The sequence below is a fragment of the Aulonocara sp. 'chitande type north' Nkhata Bay genome, linkage group LG8, assembly GCF_057382095.1.
Source record: "Aulonocara sp. 'chitande type north' Nkhata Bay isolate Kocher_YH1m ecotype deep benthic linkage group LG8, A_spYH_male_GT1.1, whole genome shotgun sequence".
In the NCBI taxonomy this organism is placed as follows: Eukaryota; Metazoa; Chordata; class Actinopteri; order Cichliformes; family Cichlidae; genus Aulonocara; species Aulonocara sp. 'chitande type north' Nkhata Bay.
The window spans coordinates 26271091-26291013 of record NC_141351.1 but is presented as its reverse complement, the minus strand read 5'-3'; the positions used below and the strand labels follow the sequence as shown (position 1 = coordinate 26291013).

The 19923-nt window shown below is 43.4% G+C and overlaps 1 protein-coding gene across 4 annotated transcripts in view; it reads left to right on the top strand.

Annotated features, from left to right (window-relative positions):
• tcerg1l (transcription elongation regulator 1 like) overlaps nucleotides 1-19923 on the top strand; it is a 74359-nt gene that overhangs the window by 32947 nt on the left and 21489 nt on the right. For all 4 annotated transcript variants that reach the window (XM_086304587.1, XM_086304588.1, XM_086304585.1 and 1 more), the window contains 5 exons: nucleotides 13800-13942; nucleotides 14304-14372; nucleotides 14452-14527; nucleotides 16757-16836; nucleotides 19079-19197. In XM_086304587.1, the coding sequence (XP_086160713.1) occupies nucleotides 13800-13942; nucleotides 14304-14372; nucleotides 14452-14527; nucleotides 16757-16836; nucleotides 19079-19197 (487 nt within the window). The remainder of the gene's footprint in view (nucleotides 1-13799; nucleotides 13943-14303; nucleotides 14373-14451; nucleotides 14528-16756; nucleotides 16837-19078; nucleotides 19198-19923) is intronic.

Sequence of the window (19923 nt, the reverse complement as noted above, 5' to 3'; positions counted from 1 at the left end):
TGTATTTATATAGCGCTTTACTAGTCCCTAAGGTCCCGGAAGTGTTTTACACATCCAGTCATCCACACATTCACACACTGGTGATGGCAGCTACATTGTAGCCACAGCTGCCCTGGGGCGCACTGACAGAGGCGAGGCTGCCGGACACTGGTGCCACCGGGCCCTCTGACCCCCCCAAGGATACAACGACCGAGTCTGTCCAAGCCGGGGCTCGAATCAGCAACCTTCCGATTACAAGGCAAACTCCCAACTCTTGAGCCACGATCGTCCCATAAGATAAACAGGTGCTCAGCCCCCTCCATCTAATTTGCCTATTCCTCCAGTGCCTTTTTGCAATAGTTCCGATTACCGACATCATAATTGCGTTCTGCTGGAGAGAGACGACAAGAGAAAAAAGCACAAGGGTGGGAATTACCTTCCTTGGATTTTGAGAGAATGGCCCAGACTCCAGTATCTGAAACGTGCACAACACAAACTGTTGAGTAGTGTCAGGCTGAATGAATACCGATACAGTGGCAAACTGGTCCTTAATAATGGTGAAGGCATTATTGGCAGCACTGTTCCACACGAACTGCACTTTGGTAGAAATCAGAGTAATGAGAAGTAAAGCAATTTTACCGAAATTTTGCATGAACCGGCGGTAAAATTTGGCAACCCCAGGAAACACTGAAAGGTGCTTTGAGAAGTAGGTGTGGGCCAGTTCAAAACTGCCTGGATCTTTGCTGGATATGCCCTGCTGTGTCCTTTCTCAACCATATGACCTAGGAAGGAAATACTATGGGTGTGGAATTCACATTTCTCAACCTTAACAAAAAGTTTATTTTCAAGGAGATTTTGGACAACCATTTAGATTCTCTCCAAGAGGAGAGGATAATAGATGGATAATGCCACCTACCAGTGAATTGGTGATGTACTTATCCCTAGCTTGAAGCTATGGAAGAGTGTTAGGTACTTCAAAAATGCATAGTTTAATGTGTAAATGAGACTGGAAGCAGAACTTTGCAGAACTTTTCAATTTTTCCCATCAGTATTCCTACTATTACTGCCAGGCCCTGTCTCTTGGCCGATGAAGACGTGTGTCAATCAGATCTCCTTTTTTGCAGCAACAGAGGCACTCACTCGCTCAGTTGTGTCATGGGCAGACACAGCAGAGCTGGATCGGTTGCTCTCCGTTGTCAGAGTCAAAGTTCGGGGTCCAAGGCTCTTCAGGGGAAGCTCCTTCAGAGCCGGAAGCAGTGCAGCACAGGGACCACTGGATTTGTAGTTTTTCTTTGGGTGGAATTCACTTATATGATCTGAATACACAAGGTGATTGTCATGGACCCGGGCCATGTGGGCCCGGTATTCTCGGTTTTTGTATGTTTTGTATTTCATCCCCTAGTCATGCCTTGGTTCCTAGGTTCTTCTGTTAAGATGTTCCTTATTTGGTTACCTCCTGTGTGCCCCTGTGTAACTGTGAGCCCTCGTGTTTTATTCCATGTCTTCCTCAGCCCGTTATGTCTGTGTTTTTCCCCGTGCTCTCTCTCCTCCTGTTTGAACCTCTGTACTTCCTGTTTGACTCTGCCTGTCTCCCGTCAGTGTTATGTTCACCCCGCCCTGTCTCGTTATGGTTATCTGTGTCAGCTGTGTTCCCCGTGTGTTCCCCGTGTGTTCCCACTTTCCTCGTTAACCCTCTGTGTATTTCTGTCTGCGTCTCCCTCTGTTCGGCGTCGCGTTCTCCCTCATGTTGTGTGTGTTCCTCCCTGTGTTTCTTGGCGAGCTTTGTATTTAGTTTTCTCAGTTTAGTTTCGTATTTCCTACGTTCTGCCTCTCCAGCATTAAAGCTGTAATTTTTGAGTTCATCCCCGTGTCTGTGAGTGTTGCATTTTGGGTCCTCCTCCTGCCTGCCACACAGCGATCCATGACAGTGATTAAGGTATCAAGAGACACAGGAAATTCTTTTGCAGATTTCATTTCATCAGATGTCCAAATATGCTCCTCATGGCGCTCGCTCCTCCATTCCTGCTTCCACAGCAAAAATCTAAACATCCACGGAATCATCCACAACGCTCCACTCACCTTGGCCTTGAGAAAATCATTTCTGGGCCGCTGCGTCTGAGTTGGTTGCCTTGTCGTAAACATTTCTGAACCTTTCTGAAGTCTGCGTAGGATAGATCGAGATGTGACTTTAGGACTGCCTGGGCCCACTGGAGACCTCGGTCCCAGTCAAGAGGCTCGTGGTGAACATGTGACCTTCACCTGCTCTTTGACTGGATCACAAGTCATGCCATCTGGACAGCATACACCATCGGGACAGGACCCACAATCAGGACAGGCACACCTTTACAGGGCGACACGCCATCAGAATATTACATGCTTAGGGATAGCATACACCATCATGAGGCAGTGGGTGTCCTGTCCATGATGAAACGTGTCACACAGACGGGCATGTAAAACAGACTGAGTGCTGTTGTTTGGTTGTTTCCCGTCTCTTCATCTCTTCCAGCTGATTAATAAATGAAAGACGCGTGTGAATAAAACATGAAAGAAAAGGTGAAACTGCTGCACTTTTAAATTTTTTAACACAAATTCATCGACTTCCTGTTTAGTTCTAGTTGAAATAAACATCAAAATTGAGCTCAGGGCTGCTGGCTCTGATCATGATTTTGGGTTACTGATCCATCATGTGTAGTCTGAGTATTCAGTCAGGTGACCGCTGTCATCATGTGACACTTTAACCTTCTTGCTCCTCAGAACGTTAATCCCTCCGACTCCATGACTGTGCTTGAATGACACCATAAGGATGAACCACGAGCATCGCTCTGCCCTGCTCCTCTCCTCCTCTCCTCCTCTCTGCTCCCCACCCTTCCTCTCTCCTGTCCTCCTCCTCCTCATAGTTTTATTTCCTCTCATACTTCACTTCAGGATGTCATAAATAATCCTGACCGACTTTCTGTTTTTCAGAATAAAATTAGCAATCACCATCTGCATTTATAGCTTACCCCCCTCCCCCCAAACACACACACACACACACACACACACACACACACACACACACACACACACACACACACACACACAAAGAAACACCCAATTTAGTGAATAATTTCACAGCAGGTTTGCTCATTACAACAAGACCAGAGTGGATATCACTGATTAGACATGCAGCACACACACATGCACAGAGTTCAGTGTGTTTGACTTTATTAATAATTAAGGAGGTGCAGTTTGGGGAGAAAAAAGCTGATTTATGACAAACCTTTCACCTCTCACCCTCACAGTATTAAGAAGCTACTCGCCTCTTCATGCTCGTCCTCCTCATTGGTCTCTCTCACTGTGGCCCCTCCTCCTCTTGTTCTGTTCTACTGTCATTGTTGTTGTCAGGGGAAATGTTTGTGTGTGTGTAATGGTTGTCATTAGTTAACAAAGCACTGTGATCGCAGCTCCTGGCCTCTCCTCTTGCTTCGATTGTACCTTCCAGGTGGAGGTGGTCTCATTCACACCTTGAAGATGTCCGTCTTCATGGGTGTCACATGTCACAGACTGTTGTCCCTTCAGTTTCTGTGTGAATGAAAACCCTGACCAAGGAGATGACTTGGAAACCTCCAAGTCACATACTGGACCACCTTAACCGGCTCTTTTCGATGTGGTGTAGCGACTTCCTGCGCGCTCCTCCTGAATGACTGGACTCCTTACTCGATCTCTAAGGCTTAGCCCAGACGCCATTATTCATTTCTGCTGCTCATTCTTTTGGTCACTCCCTGAGCTCGCGGTCATTGCTGAGAATCAACTGTTAAATTTAGCAGCTTTGCCTTCACGCTCCCCTGTCTTCTCATCACATTACAGCATCCGCAGCACTGCCGGCACTTCACCAATCCACCTGTCAATCTTTCATGTCTGAGGGTGAAGAGCCCAATACACTTGAAGCCCGCACTATTCAATTCAATTCAATTTTATTTATATAGCGCCAAATCACAACAAAAGTCGCCTCAAGGCGCTTCATAGATACAGAGAAAAACCCAACAATCATATGACCCCCTATGAGCAAGCACTTTGGCGACAGTGGGAAGGAAAAACTCCCTTTTAACAGGAAGAAACCTCCGGCAGAACCAGGCTCAGGGAGGGGCGGGACCATCTGCTGCGACCGGTTGGGGTGAGAGAAGGAAGACAGGATAAAGACATGCTGTGGAAGAGAGACAGAGATTAATAACAGATATGATTCAATGCAGAGAGGTCTATTAATACATAGTGAGTGAGAAAGGTGACTGGAAAGGAAAAACTCAATGCATCATGGGAATCCCCCGGCAGCCTACATCTATTGCAGCATAACAAAGGGAGGATTCAGGGTCACCTGGTCCAGCCCTAACTATATGCTTTAGAAAAAAGGAAAGTTTTAAGCCTAATCTTAAAAGTAGAGATAGTGTCTGTCTCCTGAATCCAAACTGGAAGCTGGTTCCACAGAAGAGGGGCCTGAAAACTAAACCATCATCATTTGATGCCAACAGGAGACGCCCACCACTTCACCTAGAAATTTTGCATATACAATTTATGAACATAATCTGTGACAAAGTCCAGCCCTGACAGAGTAATACCAGTAATAACTGACCTACTGGCAATCCAAGCTCTCACCATCGTGGTGGTGTGGGGTTGAATGGCCCATGACAGGGGAGAGATACCCCACACTCTCTGAGAATCCCCCGCAGGGCACTGTGAGCCACAGAGTCCATATGTCAACAAGCAGGAACCGCCACTCAAGTCTGCCTGTGCAGATCCACCCTCCTCCACTTAAAGCATTTTGCAGAGTTGTACCAGCCAGGACAGACCCACTAATCCAGAGCCTTGAGAAACTTTATTCCCCCCAACTGAGATTTTTTTAAACTACCTCAGAAATCTCTCAGTCAGAACATGCTATATCATGTTTAGGTGGAAGCTAGCGAGCTAACTTCCTGCTAACTTCTAACTCAGTTAAACTTCATAAATCCTGTTTTCATGGATGCCTGGATGTTAAACTTCATTGTTACACCTGGTAAAGCAGCAACGCTGATCATTTTATTAAAGATGAAAGAATTTAGACAGTTTTTAACTCTCAGTGATGCCACAGTGTTTGTGTGACTTTGGGACCTGAAGCTGACGGAGTTTAGGACCCAGATTACTCTGTGAGACTTCTGACTACTGTAGCCGTAATGCTCAGGCAATCCAACAGCGGTGCGGCTTCGTAGCTACCAAAGTTGTACTAAAACATGATTTGACAGATTTTTGAGCGCCGTCTAGCAGATAAAACCGTTTCAAGGTCAGTAAGCACAACCAGAACTCGTGCATAAGGCGCACCGATGATTTTTGAGAAAATTAAAGGATTTTAAGTGCGCCCTATAGTGCGGAAAATAAGGTAAGCTTGACTCACATCTTCTTTCATCATGACAGCTCCCTTCACCTCTGATGTCCTCCGCCTGCCACAAGCTACAGCCACAAATCCTTGCACCCATTCAAAGTCAAATTAATCTGTCCTGCTTTCAGTCAACTTTCAGATGCCACACCTGGTCAAAGTCCTGTGAGCGAGATAGCTCTGTTTGAGTGGGAACCCTGGACTTGTTCTGGTCTGCACTTGGTCATTCTGACACATTTATCCCAAATTTAACTTTAATTGAAAACTGGGAGAGCGTGGATGGAGGATAATAAAGGAGGTTGGAAAATAAAGAAATAAATGGGATTAGAAGAGGAGGAAGAGGAGGAGAAGAAAGAATGAAGAGAGGAAGTCAGAAAATTAGCCCTAGATACTTCAAACAGAACCAAGCTACCTACTGCTGAGTGTGTGAACATCAATGTGGTTTTAGACAAAGCTGCTTCACACGCACGCGCGCACACACACAGAGTTAATCTCCATTCAGATGCAGATGAATCGTCCTTTTATGCACTGACTGAAAACGGGCGAGCAAACCAGCAAAAATGGGGAGATGATGAAAGATGGGGTTTTTTCTTTTTCCCATGATGCACTTCAGTCAACTCAGGGAAAATATTGCTGGTCACAGTAACAACATACCTGTCAGTCACCTGTTATCAGTGTGTGGGTGCTCATGCAAAGCTGCGGTTTCTCTGAAAGCCTGCTGTGTTTTTAATACGGCAGGTTTTTAAAGAACATCGCTCACTCTCCTGAACATCACCAAACTCTGTGACTCTGTTTTAATCAATCTAAAATTTAACCGCCCTCAGAAATTAGTGACTGCGGCAAAAACAACCCTACAAACATTCAGAGGCTGACTTGTCATGGCTGCGCAGCCGGTGTGTTTGATGAAGGGTCTCAAGACCAGTGTTGGTCAAGTTACTTGAAAAAAGTAATCAGAACTAATTACTTCCCCCAAAAAGTAATCCCGTTACTTTACTGATTACTCATTTTCAAAAGTAATTAATTACTTAGTTACTTTTTAAAAACACGATTTACAACCTGAGTAGCTGATAAAGTGATAGATCTTTCAGCCCAATTCTACTTTTTCTACATAATCATCATACAAAATGTAATCAAATGGAAAAGTCTGTTTTTAAAACTTGTTTTATTAGTTTTAATCTTTTAACTTTATGCATCAAGCAAATATTTAATTATCTGCAACATTCTCTGACTGGAATAAATTAGTTTAACATTTAAACCTATTTTCTGCACATTCCAGCACATAAAATAAAATATTTTTTGTGTTTACACTCAGTCTTTCAAGTAGATGCAAGTAAAACACAGCAGAAAATAAATAAAGTCAAAGACTCAGCGGTCCTGTTGCTCTATTTTCACCTGTAAAGCAGGAGTGGGGCAGGCGGAGGTTTACCCTGGTGCAGGTGTGCCGCGGTCAGTGGAAGAATCCGTGAGTTTCTCTGTAAGTTTCCCATTACGTCGTAGCTACTCGGTGCTTGTCGGAAGTTTAGGGGTTTTTTCGCTGTAAAAAGAAGTTTTCTTCCCACGCACAGCGGACACTAATGTTTTTGTCACTTTTTATGGAATCAAACTCAAAGTAAGGTCAGTACTTCCACGCTTTAAACACTGCACGCTCATACTCTCTCCCACAATCGATATATCAAATCAAATTTCAAATTCACATTTTTATTTGTCACGTACACAGTCATACACAGTACGATATGCAGTGAAATGCTTGGACAACTGCTCGTGACCTAAAGAAAAAAAAGGAAAGGGCTATGAATAAGATAGGGAATAAATATGAAAAACTAAAAAGTGTAAATTTAACTAGGAAGGAATAAAATATAAGAATATAAAAAATGAAATAACTGTACAACGCAAATTAGAATGAAGGGTAAATTTAACTGGGAAAGAATAAGATAAAATATATAAATTAAAGTTGAAAATAATAGCACACACTTCTGGAGCTGAAATTGGTTCTCAATGCTGAAAAGACAAAGCTAATGTTGTTTTCAAACATGAAGAGATTTCCTCAAACTGTCCCCTTGGTGTCCACTCTTGAGGGAAACCTCATAGAAGTGGTGCATACGTATAAATATCTTGGCTTTTTAATTGATGATTCTCTGACCTTTAAACCTCACATAGACAATCTTGTGAAAAAACTCAAACTAAAATTGGGATTTTTCTTTCGAAACAAATTTTGCTTTTCTTTTGAGACAAAAAAGCGTCTTGTAAATGCCACATTTTTATCTGTTTTAGATTATGGTGATCTGCTGTACATGAATGCTTCCGCCCAGTGTCTTCATAAGATTGACTCAGTTTATCATGCCTCCTTACGGTTTATTACAAACTGTAGGGCCTTGACCCATTGTTGTGATCTGTACGCTCGAGTGGGATGGCCTTCGTTGTCCTCCAGGAGGTTTGCTCACTGGTGCATCTTTATTTATAAGGCCCTGCTTGGACAAATGCCCACCTACATTTGCGATCTGCTCACACGGAGAAGTACTGTTTCTTACAGCCTGCGTTCAAGCGATCTTTTATTGCTCAATGTTCCATTTGCCAGAACTGAACTGGGAAAGAGGGCTTTTACTTATGCTGCCCCTTTCACATGGAACATGATGCAAAAAGACTGGAAGATAGCAGATCTTATTTCATTAAATGCTTTTAAGTCCAGATTGAGAGAGCCAGAGAAAAATGTTTTTAAAATGTAATTGTTATTTATAATATGTATGTAACTTTGTAATTTCAACGTGTTGTCGCCTCTTGGCCAGGACTCCCTTGCAAAAGAGGTTTTTAATCTCAATAGGACTTTTCCTGGTTAAATAAAGGTTAATAAATAAATAAATAAAATAACTGTACAACAAAATACACAATATAGAACTATATAAGAATGTATGAAGAAATATAAATAAATAAATATATATACACACACAATAACAGCAGCTGTACAAGTATTAACTGGAAATGAAGAATATAGTGACCAGTGTTGTGCAATCCACATTATGATCCACTGTTGATCTGCACACAGCTGTTGTCACTAACGGCGCACTCGCTTACGTCACTGTCGTGAGACATTCTCGCAAAAAAATCACGGTTTTAGTAACGCAGTAACGCAGCGTTCCTACGGGAAAGTAACGGTAATCTAATTACCGTTTTTGCAATAGTAATCCCTTACTTTACTCGTTACTTGAAAAAAGTAATCAGATTACAGTAACGCCCATCTCTGCTCAAGACACAAGAGAAAACTAAGCTTGATAAAAAGCGAGACGTTTATTTGGCTGAAAAACATGAAGACAAAAACAAAGCGAGGCGAACAGGGGGCGAGAACTAAAACTGAAACCTAAACTAGGAATGACTATGATAATTAGAACATGACAGTGAACGGGAACATGTGAAACGTGGACATGAAGAAAACTAAATCTGACATGCGCATGAACCTGAGGAGGAAGAGAAGAAGGAATGAAGAGAGGAAGTTTCTGTGACCTGACTTGAAATAAACAGACAACCCGAGGACTTAAATACACAAGAGGGTAGTGGAAACACCCGGGGAGACACAGCTGACACAAATGAACACGACGCCACAGAGAAAGTAAAACAAAACACATTGAACATGGAAACACTAGACTCTTCAAAACCAAGCAGGAAACACGGAGAGACGTGACAACACCAGCTTGACAATATGGAACACACAGACATACGCACAACTGAAAGTAAAACACTGAGGACAAGAAAAGACTTGTTATTAAGGAGTTACAGAAGAAACAAAAGCTAGAATGAAACACAACTAAATCCTAACTAATAATAGCAGCACACTATTTCCAATATAACAGAAGAAATCAAACTGTCTGAAACGTGATAAGTATCAATTCAGTCAGTAACATGGAGAACAGAAAATGTCGAGAGCCTGGAGATGCAGTTAGTTTGCCCCAAAAGAAATGATTTGGTAAAGGACTGCAGCTAGCCTCTGAGCCACATAGGCTGTGTGCACAATGCAGCAGTAACAGCTTTAGTTGATAATCAGCCAGAAACACGCATGCAGTGGCCTTTCTTTTCCAGGACAGGGGTACTAAAGGGTTAAAGTGTTTCAGCCATAAATGCAGATGCTGCAGATCCACACACACACACTCTGCCTGCACTGCGTGTTGCATTTAAATGTGACACTGATTTAATTTGTCAGCAGAGAAGAAGAGCAGCAGAAAGGAGGAGAAGATGATGTATCATTCATTGCTGAAGGCAGAACGAACACAAAGATGTTCTGCTTTTCTTTCCTGTCCTCTCTGAAAGATGCCCTCTGCTGGTTAGAGCTCATAACAACACTGACCTGGTCAGCTGATCCTTAAGCCAACACCAACTGAACCCAGATGTTCTGTTGTTCAACATACAAACTAAACACCTCCTGACCAGTCAGCTCGGTGTGCAGATTGAGATTGTCTTGTTAGAGACCGCAGTGACAGTCAGTTTTTGGGCGTCGGGCCAAATTAGGCTCACCTCGGGGGGAGGAATGTCTCACAAGCTGTTTTCTAACTCAGTGATCAGATCAATGAAAGTTTCCAGCTGTTTAAACTATTTGTGGTCTGAGGGTAGCCCTACTGCAAGCTAGAAAGAATAAAAGAAGCTGGAACACAAGCCTTTACCTGTTTGTTTGTTTTTACTTAATAAATATAGTTGATATAAAGCATCAACGTTGTTATATTTGGTAAAACCAGATTAATGAAACATTTCCTGAATGTGGTGAACGGGTTTTTAGTCCACACCTCTGAACTGCCCGTACACTGTCTATGGATCACCATGTTGCCTTTTCCTTGTTTTTGTTTTATATTGTTAAAAAATACATTAAAAATATTGTACATGTACAAGCATTACAGAGAGCCTCATGGCTTCCCAGCATGTACTGGGGCAGGGAACCGATCACTTTCATTTTACTGTTACTGGTCTAGCTTCCCCTAGTATTGACACGTTTGTAATAACATGCCTGATGTGACTGCAGGTGATGCATAAGCTTGTGATTACCGTCACTGTTTTGTTCCTTTGTTTTCTGTGGTGAGGGAGCTTAGTCTCAAATTGTAGCTCTTAATTTATCTGCCATTATCTGTCATCTGTATATATATGTAAAAACAACAACACCCAGCACGCCCCTGCGGGCGGTTTATCCTTCAAGCTCGGGTCCTCTACCAGAGGCCTGGGAGCTTGAGGGTCCTGCGCAGTATCTTAGCTGTTCCCAGGACTGCGCTCTTCTGGACAGAGATCTCCGATGTTGTTCCCGGGATCTGCTGGAGCCACTCGCCTAGCTTGGGAGTCACCGCACCTAGTGCTCCGATTACCACGGGGACCACCGTTACCTTCACCCTCCACATCCTCTCGAGCTCTTCTCTGAGCCCTTGGTATTTCTCCAGCTTCTCGTGTTCCTTCTTCCTGATATTGCTGTCATTCGGAACCGCTACATCGATCACTACGGCCGTCTTCTTCTGTTTGTCTACCACCACTATGTCCGGTTGCTGTCTTTCAGTCCAGCTTTGTCCAGCCACTGGTAGGATTTCTGGATATCAGCCACCTCCTCTATCTGCCGGTGGTACATACCGTGCAGGGGCCTGTCCTTCCATGATGGTTCCTCGTCTCCCTCCTCTTTCATTGCAGACATAGAGGACAGTTACAAGTACCTGGGGATCCCGCAAGCGAATGGGAACCATGAAGAGGCCACTAGGAAAGCTGCAACCAAGTACCTGCAGAGGGTCAGGCAAATCCTGAGGAGTCAGCTGAATGGTAAGAACAAGATCCGGGCCATCAACACGTACGCCCTGCCCGTGATCAGGTACCCTGCTGGGGTAATAGGCTGGCCAAAGGAGGAGATGGAAGCCACTGAAATCAAGACAAGAAAGTTCCTTACCATACATGGAGGGTTGTATGAAGCTGTACACTAAGCGGAAGGAAGGGGGCCGGGGACTGGTGAGTGTCAGCACCACAGTCCAGGATGAGACAAGGAACATCCACGAATACATCACAAAGATGGCCCCAACTGACCAAGTGCTCAGTGAATACCTCAGGCAGCAGAAACCAAAGAAAGTGGAGGAAGGCGAGGAACCATCATGGAAGGACAGGCCCCTGCACGGTATGTACCACCGGCAGATAGAGGAGGTGGCTGATATCCAGAAATCCTACCAGTGGCTGGACAAAGCTGGACTGAAAGACAGCAACAGGACATAGTGGTGGTAGACAAACAGAAGAAGACGGCCGTAGTGATCGATGTAGCGGTTCCGAATGACAGCAACATCAGGAAGAAGGAACACGAGAAGCTGGAGAAATACCAAGGGCTCAGAGAAGAGCTCGAGAGGATGTGGAGGGTGAAGGTAATGGTGGTCCCCGTGGTAATCGGAGCACTAGGTGCGGTGACTCCCAAGCTAGGCGAGTGGCTCCAGCAGATCCCGGGAACAACATCGGAGATCTCTGTCCAGAAGAGCGCAGTCCTGGGAACAGCTAAGATACTGCGCAGGACCCTCAAGCTCCCAGGCCTCTGGTAGAGGACCCGAGCTTGAAGGATTGACCGCCCATATAATTATGCACAGTAATAATCACCTGCACACACAGATATCCCCCTAAAATAGCCAAATGGTAAATGGTAAATGGCCTGTATTTATATAGCGCTTTACTAGTCCCTAAGGACCCCAAAGCGCTTTACATATCCAGTCATCCACCCATTCACACTCACATTCACACTGGTGATGGCAGCTACATTGTAGCCACAGCCACCCTGGGGCGCACTGACAGAGGCGAGGCTGCCGGACACTGGCGCCACCGGGCCCTCTGACCACCACCAGTAGGCAACGGGTGAAGTGTCTTGCCCAAGGACACAACGACCGAGACTGTCCAAGCCGGGGCTCGAACCGACAACCTTCCGATTACAAGACGAACTCCCAACTCTTGAGCCACGATCGCCCCGTAAAGCTAACAACAAACTAAAAACTACTTCCAAAAACATTCAGCTTTGATATTAATGAGTTTTTTGGGTTCATTGAGAACATGGTTGTTGTTCAATAATAAAATTATTCCTCAAAAATACAACTTGCCTAATAATTCTGCACTCCCTGTATATGTATGTGTATATATATATATATATATATGTATATGTATATATATATATATATATATATATATGTGTGTGTGTGTGTGTGTGTGTGTGTGTACAAGTAAATAAAAAAACATCTAATAAGGTTAGCAGCTCAGAGGAAAAACTACTCCAGTGCACCGAAAAAGTGGGTTTAGGTAGTTATATAAGCTCTCTGTCCTGTGAATACCTCGGGAGAGATAAGAGATAATCAAATGATGTAAAGATTTCAGTCACCTCACATTCTCCTCAGCTGAAACCTCAGTTAAACCAGCCTGGAACCAGTTTAAACCACCTTCACAAGCATCGCTGTGAAGTCATAAAACAGCAGAACCGTCATCTACATCCTTAATAAGGATATTGTCAAGTTTCGTAGATCGGACTCACGCGCAGACCACTAGTGTCTTCAAAAGGTGCATTTATTTACAGTGTTTCCTACAGTGGAATTCATATATACACATAATGGTGTCAACGGAAAAAAGGGGCCGGGGTTCCAGGGTCCAGGAGTGAAAGAGGCAGGAGTCCAGGAAGGGAAGGTTTCCATTCAGTCCTAGCACATCTCCTCTCCTTTCCTCTATCTCTCTTGCTCCCGTTCAGTCGCCAGGCACAGGGGAAGAATAAGTCCAGAGGCAATCTATGCACAGGCAGAAAAAAAACATTAGTCTCCTGGTTTAGACATGCTCACAAACTGACTTTACAAAATACAGGACGACTGACGCTGATGGCTCAACGATCCAGCGACGAGTAGAGCAGACTCGCCCTCTTAAGAAGGGTTCCAATCTTTCATGATCAGCGACAGATGTGCTGATCACCTCCAGGTGCGTAGGCCAGGGGCAGGAGCCCATACTGAGCTCCGCCCCGGCAGGAGAAAGAGAGAATGGAAGAGGGCGAGAGAGAAAGGGAGAGCACAGGTGAGAGAGAAAGGTAAACAAAAACAAAGCACCTGACGGCTGTCAGCTGACGAGGAGCGGAGACCATGACAGATATCAGCCATCTATTCTCTTCAGTTTATCCTTTTCAGGGCGTGGGGGGGCTGGATCTATCCCAGCTGTCTTAGTGCGAGGGGCAGGGCACACCCTGGACAGGTCGCCAGTCTGTCGCAGGGCTAACACATAGACACAGACAACCATTTGCACCTATGGGCAATTTAGAGTTTCCAATTAACCTATCCTCCCTCCCAGAGTACCCGGAGAGAACCCACACAAACATGGGGCGAACATGCAAACTCAACCCAGAAAGACCCCAACCTGATGGTGGACTGACTCAGGACCTTCTTTCTGTGAGGCAACAGTGCTATCCACTGAAACGATCTGTGTTGTGTTGTAGATGTAATGTACTGTGAATGGACCGGCCTTCACAAGCAGAGACGCAAGGAGGCGTGGCATCTCATTCTACCCAATCAGCATCGAAGAGTGACATGGCTCCGGCCAATGATAAGCTGTGAAAGTAGACCAACACCACCCATTCAGGTGAGTATTTATCACATCAATGTTACAAAGTGATCAACACAATGAACACTTTTTGATGCAGATGTGCTTCTAGCTAGATAGATAAACCCTGAACTGAATTATAAACTTAAATTACAACCCCCAAGTTACCTCTCAGCCTGATGGCTGGTGTTAGAGTAAGAGGAGCCAGATAAGAGCAAGATGTCCTGGTTAGAGATGTCTTGAATGTGTTGAACGGGAGTCAGGGTGACCTTATACGAGATGAGCAGCAGTTTCACCTACCTGGAGTTTGGAGGAATTGCTGTTCCTGGTGCTGAGTGGCTGATGTGAGACAGGTGAACAGGTGTTGTGGTCAGAACCCATCTCTCTCACGGTCTTTCAGCAGTGTGTTTCTGGACCTGTTCGTCCCTCTCAGCTCTGCACTGAAAAGTGTCCTGTGTTACCTCTCCAGGTGAGTCTCCAGCTGATCTGTCCATCAGTTTGTCTTTCTGTCCATTCAAGCTGTGCTAATCACATCTCTTCTCTTTCAGGTGATCAAAGAAGTTCAGCCTTTTTTTTCTTCACAATTTTCTTCCAGATTCACTTTGCTGACAAACTACAGACACAGTAAGACAGCGTGTCTCTCAGTATGTCTCTGTTCATCTGTTGTTTGTGTAAATGTGTGTGTCAGCCATAAACAGAAGCACACTGTGTGTATGAAATGCCTTTGAGCCATGAGAGCAGATTGAAACACTGAAATCTTTGTTTACGCGGACGAAATCAACCATGTGGCAAATGAATATTTCACTGTTGATTATGATGTGCTGTATAAAGTAAATGATGGCCATAAATATCTCGTGTCCATCATACACAATAATTCACTCCTGTTTCTGTCTGTGTTTTTGGCACAGATACATAGATATGTTGAAGGCCAGGTTGAGAGCTTTAGCCAGATGTTGAGCTTGATGATCCAAAGCTCTTAGACGGCACTAGCTACCCTGTCTTACATTTGAGTCCTGGGACTGACAAGGCTATCTGCTGCCTGCTTCAGTGAGAGAGGGATGGTGCATGTTGTAATGGAAATTAGGCATTTGTTGGAAACTTAAAGAGAAGATGCCACAGATACTCAGCGAGAAATTAATACTTTGTAAAACTGCCATTCATACCACACTGATATGCAGTTCAGGTACCTCAGCTGGAAGGGTTATACATCTTTTATTTTTATTTTTCTTTGGCCGCCTGTCCCGTTTGGTTCTTTTGCCATCAGAATTATTGTCTGAAGGCAAAGAGAGAAGCCCAATGGAATTACTTTACCAAGTGGACCTTCCCTGCCTTGCCGTATTGGTCCATTTGATTGACCTTTGTTGTTATTATTTATTTATTTTATTTTATTTTCAGTTGTTACAGACGGGACAGACATCACCGGGGGGAGGGAGGGAAACAACAGAGGAATAGTGATGAAGGGCAAAGAAGGGGGGGGGCAAAAAATGTATATCACCTGGATCACCTGTTAAGAGAAAAAAAAAGAGAAAACAAGCAAACAAAAACTAATAAAAAGCAATATAATAAACACAACACCATCGTGGTACTCTATGTGTATATAGCAGTAAACATAAAATATTGAATATTATTGTGCAGCATGTTAGATCAACAGCGTACAGTGTGCTTTGAGGTAGGAGGCAAAAAGGGTGTAGTTTTGAGGCATTGAAGATGATAACAGTGGGTGGATTATATTCTTAAATTTAGTTACAGCGCTTTCAGAAAGACATCTACTGTGATAAAGTCTACTATCCACTGCTGTGTAATCAATTACTGTAAATGTAAATGTTATGTTGGTCCCAACTTTTCTATAAGGCAGAGTAAATCAATCAATCAATCAATTTGATCATTTATTAAGTCATGTCCATGGCACAAAAAGGGTTGGGGGACCCTGGGTTAAATTATCCAGAGAGCAAATAGCCTAATGTACCTCTGAGGGTCCTGACTCTATTGCACAGCAAGTTCATGTTGGTAGCATCCCTTGTCTGTTTCCCTCTGAATGATTGATCAGAAAAATCTGCCCTACTTCTTTCCTGTCTACACCTCAAGGCAGATCCCATTGGAGTACAGATGGAGCTGTGTAAAATGTAAAATGACCTTCATGATCATTAGGTTTTTGTTTATACAGCACCAGTTCACAACAACAGCCATCTTAAGGCACTTAAAGCTGAAGGATGTTAAAAATAAATAAATAGCAAAGCAGGTAGAAAGAAGCCATCAAACATACTGATCATTTGCGTTTAAACTTCACCTGCTGTCTGGCAGAGGTAAAGGAGCATGAAGTCATGAATCTATAAGAATTCTTTAAAAAGTGGAAATCAATGATTTTAGAGTAGAACTCCTTCTTGAATCAAATCAGAAGTTAACCCTTTAGTTCACCGTGTTTCAACTCTTGAGCAGTAAAAGTTAGGGTGTGAGTAGGTTTGGTCAGGATTAGGTTAGTCTGCAGAGCAAAACAGATCTGACTTCATCATCCTGTCACTGATCGTTTCTGACATCACGCTCCCATGACCCATGTTTCTGTTGTCACAATGTTTCATCTTCTCACAGAGTATCAAACATTGAGCCTTAGGAATTCTGTTCATCTGTCACATATTTTTAGCTTGTTACATTTTTACTCTCACAGTCAAACTAGGAAGAGAGTTGTTACTGAGCAGATAAATTAGAGTTCAAGGGTCAAAGGAGAGCCACTTGGCTTGTTTGACTGTTTTCCTTGCAGTTCTTCAATGAGTTCACCTGTTGGAGAAAGTCTGTGCTGCCCAGTTCAGATCCAGGTATCCTGTATGGGCAATACGTTTTATTTGTTTTGTTTGTCAGGGAAACGAGGAACGGGTGGAGGAAAGCTTTCCTATCAAGGAGCATTACTGCTGAGGACAAAGAAACCAGAAGACAGACAGGTGAGGATCCATTTAAATCAAAATAAAACTCAGATAATTCTAGCAAAATTACAACCTTTCTTTCTGTAAAGACACAGCTGTTTAACACAAAATCACCTGAAATGGGCATCTTTCCATTATCTGGGTTCAACATCAATCAGGATACTGAGTCACACAAAGCTGGCCACAGTCACACAAACCTGAAACCCAGTAGGCGACCCCCTGGCAACTGTAGGTCTCAAAGGAAATATGTATATTCCTAGACTGGTTGGTGAGTGGTTTTTGGAAGTTGTTAGGTTAAATGGGTCTTAAAGAGAAAGCTCCACCAAAAACCTCCTTAAAATCGCTTTGATCATTTACTTTAGCCCATAGCTTGTCTAGAAGAGATGCACTTGTCTGCAAACATTCACCATTTACTTTAGGAGGAGCTCTAATGAAGCATGAGATAGGACGATGCAAAGTAGAAAAGAGAGAACCTTCTCTATTTTCAGTTTGTGTTACACTTTCTGCAGTGTCATTACCACTTAGGGAATAGTTTCAGTGTTCACAGATAAAACAGTATCCTACAAACTACTAACAACCACATCAACATGCTAGCAACCAAAGCAACTGCAAGGCGTTTTTTTGAGCAGCACCATATACAGTATCTCCTTGAGGTCAATTTCATTCTAGCATCTGCCAGTAACTTTACTCAATCACTCTGGAACTGGTCACAGGAGGGACATCAAATGAATGACTAATGTTCATTTGATGAGGGTTATAGATGTTTTTCTTTTTTTTTCTTTTTTTTTCTTTTTTGCAGTCTGAAACAGTCTGAAATAGGGATGCACCGATACCGATACTGGTATCGGGTATCGGGACCAATACTGTAAAATGTGTGTGTACTCATACTCGTAAAAGTTAACCGATACCATGAACCGATACTAACTTATTTCATTAATCAGATGGTGGCATGTCATTTCTGTTGTAGTTCTTTAGATTGGCCACTAGGGGGACATCTCGCGCTAAACAGGCACAGGGTTAGGCAAGTCAGACTGGCGGCTCCAGATAAAAAAAGAGAAACTGGAGGCTTCTGTAGTTAGACTAAAAACAAAATGTCAGCAGTGTGGACCGGAACAGCCAACTTTAACTCAGGTTTTGGAAAAGTGATGAAAAATGTCAAGAGAAAATCCACGGGCAGTTAAAACAACAGAGGCTCTGACTCATTTTATCGCTCTGGATGACCAGCCAATGCCAGTCGTGGAAAACATAGGATTCTTCTCAGCACACTTGAGCCGCGATATGAAATTCCCAGCCGCCCACACATCAGGGAGATAATGGTGCCAAAACTTTCTGAAGAGGTAAAGACAGCAGTGTGTGCGCGATGTCAGTCCTCGGTTTAACGTCACAGTGGACTGATGATCCATGGGCAGATGGGGAGTTCGTCAGTGCCAAATACTTTCGTTATTTTGTTTGTTTATTTGTTTACAATATGGACACTCTGCAATAATTTAACAGAAGTGCTTATTTTTCACTTGAAATTTTTTTGTGGTCATTTTTATTAAGATTTTATTTTTTATCGGCAGAGAATAAAATAAAACCTGTCTTTCAATTCATTGCATTTGTGTGTGTGTGTGTGTGTGTGTGTGTGTGTGTGTGTGTGTGGTAGAAGTATCGGTTTTTGTACTCTGTATTGGCAAGTACTCAGATCCAAGTATCGGTATCGTATCGGTTTGTAAAAATTGGTATCGTTGCATCTCTAGTCTGAAAGTAACGTCTTGATGCATGCTCAATCATCCAGGTAAGTTGATTCTGTTCATCTGGACGTGGCATTTTCAGTGGGAGAAACGTTTCGTCACTCATCCACGTGACTCCTTCCAACCTTATAAACAGTACCTTAAGTGTTTGTTGGTTTTGTTGTTGTTGTTGATGATGATCAATGGTCATGGCAATTTGCGTGTTACGTATCAAGGAACTGACCTTCCAGCCCGTTGTTCACCAGTGGGACAGTTTCAGTCATTGTGCAAATGTCCTGTTTATAAGGTTGGAAACTTGCAGTCAGCCGAGAGTGGATGAGTGATGAAACATTTCTCCCGCTGAAAACGTCCAGATGAACAGAATCAAACTTTTGGGAGTCTGAAAGTAAAGAATATGAAAACAGAATTCAAATATAGCCTTAGATTACTGTGTAAAGCCAAAAACTACAAACAAAAGCCCCATTTTTTTATCTATACTTTGATGCTTGTAGAGCAATAACATTGTTGTGTGTGTGTGTCTGCTGCAGTGTGTCAGTGTGTCTGTACACAAAGAAGAGGATGATGATGAAGAGGAGGAGGACATAAGAGAAGGAAGAAGGAAAGACAAGCGCCCTGTCGCCTCAACTCCTGTGCCTGGGTCCCCATGGTAACCATTGTTCTGTAACATTATTGTTGTCTCGGTCGTTGTGTCCTTGGGCAAGACACTTCACCCGTTGCCTACTGGTGGTGGTCAGAGGGCCCGGTGGCGCCAGTGTCCGGCAGCCTCGCCTCTGTCAGTGCGCCCCAGGGTGGCTGTGGCTACAATGTAGCTGCCATCACCAGTGTGTGAATGTGTGCGTGAATGGGTGGATGACTGGATATGTAAAGCGCTTTGGGGTCCTTAGGGACTAGTAAAGCGCTATATAAATACAGGCCATTTACCATTTACCATTTGTTATTGATGATTATTGATTTTTCAGACATGTTTTAGCCTAAATTCATTAAAAATTCATCAGTGGCTGATCTGGACGTTTCCACTGTTTGTACTGTGACTCCTCTCTGGTGTTACCAAGGCAACCATGAACCGATGCAGTCGTCTGGTTGTTTTGTGTTTTAAAGGTAAGACTGCAAACAAAAAATACAACGGCACTGAGGATGCTGATTGTACAGACTGTCATCTGTGGGTCTGAGAAAAATCATGCCCCTCAGTCTGTAGCAACTATAACTTCACTTTTCTGTTTTTCAGGTCATGTTTGTGTTACTGTATGAATACAAAAGTTGAATCATTTAATCACAGAATATTTGTCTTGTTTTATTAGAGAATGACAGAGCAGTCATCCATCTTTACCATTATCTTCCACAGCCACTCAGCTCCTGGATTTAGTTGAACCAT